Source organism: Podarcis bocagei (assembly GCF_964188305.1).
Source record: "Podarcis bocagei genome assembly, chromosome: 10".
In the NCBI taxonomy this organism is placed as follows: Eukaryota; Metazoa; Chordata; class Lepidosauria; order Squamata; family Lacertidae; genus Podarcis; species Podarcis bocagei.
The window spans coordinates 10,883,563-10,891,555 of NC_138135.1; the positions used below are offsets into that span (position 1 = coordinate 10,883,563).

Genomic DNA, 7,993 nt, shown 5'->3' on the forward strand with positions numbered 1-7,993 from the left:
GCAAATCCAAGTTTGATTATAATGCAAAAGGTGGGTGAGGGGAATGCCTTGTGGGGAACAAAAGGAAGGGAGGGGAGTTTAATCCCACCTGCGTCCATCAGCAGTCCCCTGCAAATGCCCCCCTTCTTCAAAGGCCAGTCCACCCATCCCCACAATCTGGAATCAATTGTTTTCAGAATCCAGCATGATTTTAAAACACCCTGGATTGGCATTTGTAGACAGAGTCAGCAGGGGAAGGATTAAACGACCTTCTCCCACCATCACCACCAAGGTTCCCCTAAAAAAATGCCGCCGCCCTCCCCCCCCCCATTTCTCTTACAAAGGAAACATAGGGTTGAGAAGCCTATGTTTTCATCAAGCATCTAATTTCATGGTCCTTGTCAACTTGGAAGTGAAACAACATGCCCTTCAAGGCAGACTAGCAAATTGAACCTGCAAATGATCTAGCAAGACCTGTCATACTGGGCATAACAAAGAGACGAGAAAATAGTTTGCAAAGCAATTAGAAACATTTAGAGAACAAATGTTTGCAGAAATTCAAAACAGATTTCATGCATGAATAGTGCAAAGGAGATGGTGCATCTGTGATACACTTCACAGGTATTCTAGCAACAAGGTGAAATTTCTGCAGCAGCAATTGGGACCTTCAAGGACAGCCCATTTGTTCCTGCAAACCATGATTTCATCTTTCATGCCCTCTGCTCCCTATATCACCATATCACTACTCCCCACACCACAACCACTAATTAGGTCTACTGTCCTACTCTGTCACATCCTGTGCCCACACATAATCAAAATTTCCTCTCACATTGCACATCAACCAACCCCTACTATTCCTGTCTTTCCATATCTCTGCATAGCTCTCCACATTGCATCCCTTGCTCCTTTCTCCTTAATAGCCTACTCAGAACACTCTGCTTTATTTTGCCCTAAGAACATAAGAGCCTGCTGGCCCATCTAGTCCAGCATCCTGTTCTCACTGTGTACCTGTGGGAAACCAGCAAGCAGGATTTGAGCACAAGGACACTGTTTCCTCCTGTGGTTCCCAACATCTTCACTGCTCCTTGCATCTGCTTCATACAGTACCAGGAACCAAGGTTACCAACATTCTCACCTCCCCAGCACAATACTGCACTACCCCTTTTGCCAGTTTTCAATGCACACATTTCAGAGGTACAAAGATGTTAGATCTGCTGTAGGGAGCAAAAAAATACACAGAGTCACCAGTGGCTCTGTGGTACCTTAAAAGGCAACTTAACTGTTAGATCTTCAGCTGCCTGGCCTGGATCATGGAAGCTCACTCCATCAAATGCACCAAGTTTGCAGGTTGCTTCCCCATTACAGTACCAGGGTTTACAAGCCCCATTAAATGGCAGTTAAAAACAAAACATCACAAGGGGATTCTGGCAACAGACCACATGCCCAGCTTACTTCCTTTCCACCTTTAGCCATGCCTTCCTTAAGAGACTCATGAAACCAGAACCAAACACAGCTTCCACCAGTGCTAGAAAAAACGGAGAGAGAAAAGGGGGGGGGCATTAATGAAACCCACCCACCTGATGCCTCACTCTAAATGCAGACCTGCAACTGAGCTTTTTCAAGTGCTTGAATTACTTGCCCAAGCCCCTCAATTTCCCCATTTTGTTTGTTTTAATAAACATTTCTATCTTTCACTTCTGGTGTAAAACTACCATACAGGCTAGCTGGAGCCATATATAACATTACAATTTCACAGAATATCAAACTGTTACAGAATAAAGGAGCAAGGTCAGAAGCTGCCTTGTTCAACCATGGCATTAAAAAAAACAACTATCTGATAAAATAAGGCCATTGTCAAAAACTTCCAGAATAAGGAGGTCTTCAATAACCTGCAGAAAAAAGTGAGGAAGGGGGCCAACCACACTTCACAGGTCAAGGTGTTCCATAATCTGGGTGCTGTCAACAACAAAGCCCTTTCCAAATCATGCTCCTGTGACACACACTCTTCTTTTTGGTGGGACTTTCGCATACTAAGACCCCAGCTTCAATCTCTGGCATCTCTCAGATAGGCCTGGGAAAAGACTCCCGGCCTAAAACCCTGGCTAGCCTCTGCCAGTCTGTGCACACAGCACTGAGGTAGGCAGCAGACCAATGCTCCTACTTGGTGTAAGCCTGGCCTCTTTCCGTGTTCCTATAACAAAAGGGAAAGAAAGGGTGGGTGGCTTACCCCACCCCAAGTCCCCTATAACGGCCCTCTCCCTTGGCTCTTTACTCTCTAGGTGCCTCAAGACCCAGCAACATAGCTGTCAACTTTTCCCTTTTCTTGCGAGGAATCCTATTCGGAATAAGGGAATTTCCCTTAAAAAAGGGAAACGTTGACAACTATGCCCAGCAAGCACTGATAGGTCCCATAGGTACTCTCATCCATGTCTGCCCCCATGTGACCCCCCACTCCAACAAAAAAAACCCCACACACCCTACCATATTGCCCCCTTCATAATGACAACCTTTGGGCTTCCTCACCACACAGAGACCCAACTCTGCATCCTGTTGCAGCAGGGACCAGCCTTTTCCTTCCTAAGCAAGACCAGCCCCAAGACCAACTCCCTCCAGAGCCACCCCCTCCAAGAACAACCCCCAAGACCACCCTGTTAAAAATCCCCACCCCAAGATAACCGCAAAAAGAAGCCCAAATGCCACCCCATCCCAAGACAAACCCTTCCAAAACAAACCCCCAACTCTACCCGACCATCGCCACCCCAAAAACAACTCCCAGGACTGGCCCCTCCCCCAATGTAAACTCCCCCAAGAACACCCCCTCAAAGACCACCACGCCAACAATTCTGAAGGCCCCTTCGACAAACCCCCTCCAAGACCACCCCAAGAACAACTCTGAAGACCACCCCCTCAAAGACCCCAAGAGCTCCCATGACAATCCCCCCTCAATGTGAACTCCATGAACACCTCCTCAAAGACGACCACCCCAAGAACAATTTCAAAGGCCCCCCCACACAACTCTGAAGACCAACCCATCAAAGACCCCCAAACAACTCCCATGACGAACCCCCCAATATGAACCCCCCAAGAACACCCCTTCAAAGATGACCACCCGAAGAACAACTCCGAAGGCCGCCTGCCCCAAAACCAACCCCCCAAGAACAACTCTGAAGGCCACCCCCTTAAAGACCCCAAGAACACTCCCATGACGAACCCCCCAATGTGAACTCCAAGAACACCTCCTCAAAGACGACCACCCCAAGAACAATCTCAAAGGCCCCCACACACAACTCTGAAGACCAACCCATCAAAGAGCCCCAAAACAACTCCCATCACGAACCCCAATATGAACTTCCCCTCAAAAACACCCCTTCAAAGACCCCCACCCCAAGAACTCTGAAGACCACCCCACTTCAAAAACAACCCCCATGACTAATCCCCCATGTGAACTCCCCTTCAAGAACAACTCCGAAGGCCACCCCCCAAAAAAAACCCCGAATCCCCCCACGTCTACCCAAAGACCCACCACCCCATAGAAAGGCTCCCCCCAAGCTTTCTCCCTCCTTCCCCGGAGCCCCTCATAAATGGGGCGCCCCCTTCCTCCGCCTTCTCCCTCATAAGTACCACAGGGAAGGAGGGAGGCCCCGCAGCCCCAAGCGACCCTCCCTCGGCCAGGCCCTTCTGGCCTCCGCCAAGCCGGTGGCGGCGGAGACTCACTCGGGCAGGTAGGTGGAGGAGAAGCTGCTCCAGCGGTGCAGGGTGTAGGCCAGGACGCGGCTCTCCAGGGTGCCCGCCGGGCCGAAGCCTGGGCCCGCCGCCGCCGCCGCCATCTTGTCGTCCGTAGCAGCAGCGACGGGGAAACAGGAGAGGGAGGCGCCCTAGAGGTAAGGTGAAACGCGCAGGCACGCAACGCGGGCGGGCGAGCGCGAGCGCGCGCAACACGCGCGCGCACACACTTCCGGATTCCGTTCGGGGCAAGAGGAGGCAGGAGAATGAATGCGAGTGGGGAATGACGCGCTAGCCCAAGCGGCGTTCTGAGGGGCTAGGCCACGCAACACAGAAGCGGGGAAGGGAGGTGTTCGTTTGGGAACCGGAAGCGTACGCTCGCAAGCGTAGGCTGCGCTGGCCGGAGGAAGTTTAGAAGGACCGAGAGGGATCGAAGCGAGGGGAGGGGGGAAGAGAGTGACGGAGCGACGCCGCCGCACTTAAAGGGGCCGCCGCGCACTTTGCCGCTTGCCTCCAGCTGCTAATGTGTTTGCACATCTTCCAGTAGTTGTTGCTCGGTTGCTGCCCGTGCTCGGTGTTTCTGGGGTCAGACTGCCGTCGGGTGGTTTGCAGCGCATTTTTTAAAAATTATTAGTATTATTATTTGCATGCAGTATGTGAACCTTTTAATGAGGATGAAAGAGGAGAGCGCAAAATATGGTCTGAAGCTCAACATCAAAAAAACTAAGATCATGGCCACTGGTCCCATCACCTCCTGGCAAATAGAAGGGGAAGAAATGGAGGCAGTGAGAGATTTTACTTTCTTGGGCTTCATGATCACTGCAGATGGTGACAGCAGTCACAAAATTAAAAGACGCCTGCTTCTTGGGAGAAAAGCGATGACAAACCTAGACAGCATCTTAAAGAGCAGAGACATCACCTTGCCGACAAAGGTCCATATAGTTAAAGCCATGGTTTTCCCAGTAGTGATGTATGGAAGTGAGAGCTGGACCATAAATAAGGCTGATCGCCAAAGAATGGATGCTTTTGAATTATGGTGTTGGAGGAGACTCTTGAGAGTCCCATGAACTGCAAGAAGATCAAACCTATCCACTCTTAAGGAAATCAGCTCTGAGTGCTCACTGGAAGGACAGATCCTGAAGCTGAGACTCCAATACTTTGGCCACCTCATGAGAAGAGAAGACTCCCTGGAAAAGACCCTGATGTTGGGAAAGATGGAGGGCCCAAGGAGAAGGGGACGACAGAGGACGAGATGGTTGGACAGTGTTCGCGAAGCTACCAGCATGAGTTTGACCAAACTGCGGGAGGCAGTGGAAGCAACAATGCCTCCAGCAGGCGTGCTCTGGTCCATGGGGTCACGAAGAGTTGGACACAACTAAACGACTAAACAACAACATGTGTGCCAGCACCGTACACTTTGGAACTCCCCGCCTATTGATATCCAAGTAGGCGCCTGCCTGCGCTGCATTCTTTCAGTTGCCTGCTGGAGGCATTGTTGCTCAGACATTCCCACGCAGATGCTTAGAAAGTTTTCCTGAGGTTTGTCCTACAACAACAACAAATATTACTGTTATTGTTATTATTTTTATTAGGTTCACAACCTAAATTCAACGATCAAATAAAACAATCCAGAAGAAAACATTAGTGAATGCTGGACTTGTGACCCCTCTAGGGCTTAAGGTACCCCACTCCTCACTCCAAAGGGCTGGACCCTATATTTTTGCTCGCACTGCAAAACGCGAAGCACATCGCTGGCACATATCAGCAACAAGAGCTTGTGTCTTCCATAATCCACACACATAACCTGAGCATAGGATGGAGGGACTTGCAGAATTAACACCCCAACAGGTCTTGCTTCTCTGTTAGGTTTCCAGAGAAGCAGCCAAATCACAGCTTATGATTCTATGAGCCTTGGGCCCAGCACAGAGCAGACAAGTCTTTGTGTCTCTGACTTCCAGCATCACTCCAACATCACTCCAACATACACACACATGATGCACATTCCACACAGAGGCTATTGCTCCTCTTCTAGGATATCCCATCCAGCCAGATGAGGTGGGAAACCCCCACCTCATTTGTCTCTATGGTAACAGAGCTTATTCTTTTAAGATGCAAATGGGGTTACCTAGCTTAGCAGCAAGTTGCAGTTGCCCTTCTGGACATAGGGTCTGGTTCAATGGGTTCGGCATGCCTTCTCCAATAGATACCTCCCAGATACAAGATTGCAGGTTTGGAAGGGACCCAGGGCATCATCCAGACTAACTCCCCCCCCCCCAATCATAACAATTTATTCCCCCTGTTCCCACCCAGTCTTATTACCATCAAATAGCCATAGCTGTCAACGTTTCCCTTTTTTTTAAAACGGAAATTCCCTTATTCCGAATAGGATTCCTTGCAAGAAAAGGGAAAGGTTGACAGCTATGCAAATAGCCCCACTTCCCAAATACCCAAAATGACCTTAGTCCTACTCCCTCCCCAACTTAACCTCAGTCTGTGAAATACAGATGTTTTTCTCGCTACATTTTTTTCTTGCTGTTCTTTGGCTTGAAGGAAATAAGAATAATTCCAGATCCTCATATGCCTTTTATAGCTTCTTTTTTCCTGTTCCTACTTAATTTGGTAACCATTCTGACTGACCCATTCAGTCTAGGATCGAAGCCAAGGAAATGAAGGACTCCTCGAGTGCAGTTGATATTTATAGTAGGCAAACAGTGTTAAAAATTATGATGCGTCATTAAGAGTTCATTGGGGCTTTTGATTTCAGTTCCGCAACAACCGCTGACCTAGGAGTTTTTCCAGTTCGTAAATATATTTAACTTACTGAAGATTTAAGATCCTAATTATTGACAATGCATTAATACACGGTTGTGATTATTTGCATTCATATAGGACCTTTGGGGTGATAGGGTAAAGGTAAAGGGACCCCTGACCATTAGGTCCAGTCGTGGCAGACTCTGGGGTTGCGCACTCATCTCGCTCTATAGGCCAAGGGAGCCAGCGTTTGTCCACAGACAGCTTCCGGGTCATGTGGTCAGCATGACTAAGCCGCTTCTGGTGAACCAGAGCAGTGCATGGAAACGCTGTTTCCTTCCCGCCGGAGCGGTACCTATTTATATACTTGCACTTTGACGTGCTTTCGAACTGCTAGGTTGGCAGGAGCAGGGACCGAGCAACGGGAGCTCACCCCGTCGTGGGGATTCGAACCGCCAACCTGATCAGCAAGTCCTAGGTTCTATGGCTTAACCCACAGCACCACTCGCGTCCCTTCGGGGTGATAGGGCATTAGCAAATCATGCTCCTTCTGAGGTAGTTTGTCCACCTTTGGTCACCATCCTGCACTCTCATCGCTCACCTGTGGCTCTTAGAAGCTATCAGCTCACAGAATTGGAAAAGACCCCAAGGGTCATCTAGTCCAAGCAAAACAGGTGACCATGTATCTCAGGGGCCAGCAAACTTTTTCAGCAGGGGGCCTGTCCACTGTCCCTCAGACCTTGTGGGGGGCCAGACTATATTTTGAAGGGGGGAAATGAACGAATTCCTATGCCCCACAAATAACCCAGAGATGCATTTTAAATAAAAGCACACATTCTACTCATGTAAAAACACGCTGATTCCTGGACCATCGGTGGGCCGGATTGAGAAGGTGATTTCCAGGGTTGAGTCAGAATCTGCTTTATTGTAACTTGAATCCATTGATTTGGGTCGTACGCTCCAGTGTAGGAGAAAACATGCTTGTCCCCTCTTCCTCATAAGGCTTGGTTTCCAGACCCTTGATCATCTTGGTCGCCCTCCTCTGCACATGTTCCAGCGTGTCAATATCGTTCTTAAATTATGGCGCCTGGAATGGAACACAATACACCAGGTGGGGTCTGACCAAGGCAGAATAGAGTGGTACTTTGACTTCCCTCGATCGGGACACTATATTTCTGTTGATGCAGCCTAGAATAGCATTAGCTTTTTTGCTGCTGCATCACCCTGTTGAATCATGTTAAACTTGTGGTCTACCAAGACCTCTAGATCCTTTTCACATGTACTATTGGCAAGCCAGGTGTTCCCCATCTTATATTGGAGCATCTGGTTCTTCCTGCCAGAACCTGACATTTGTCCCTCTTCATTGTGTTAAGGTAAAGGTAAAGGGACCCCTGACCATTAGGTCCAGTCGTGGCCGACTCTGGAGTTGCAGCACTCATCTCGCTTTATTGGACTAGGGAGCCAGCGTACAGCTTCCAGGTCATGTGGCCAGCATGACTAAGCCACTTCTGGCAAACCAGAACAGCGCATGGAAACGTCA

The 7,993-nt window shown here is 49.1% G+C and overlaps 1 protein-coding gene across 1 annotated transcript in view; it reads right to left on the reverse strand.

Annotated features, from left to right (window-relative positions):
• MKLN1 (muskelin 1) overlaps positions 1-3,844 on the reverse strand; it is an 88,231-nt gene extending 84,387 nt beyond the window's left edge. Inside the window, exon 1 of the mRNA XM_081210003.1 lies at positions 3,694-3,844. Within this exon, the coding sequence (XP_081066129.1) occupies positions 3,694-3,806 (113 nt within the window). The 5' untranslated portion in view covers positions 3,807-3,844. The remainder of the gene's footprint in view (positions 1-3,693) is intronic.
• Between the last annotated feature and the right edge of the window lie 4,149 nt (positions 3,845-7,993).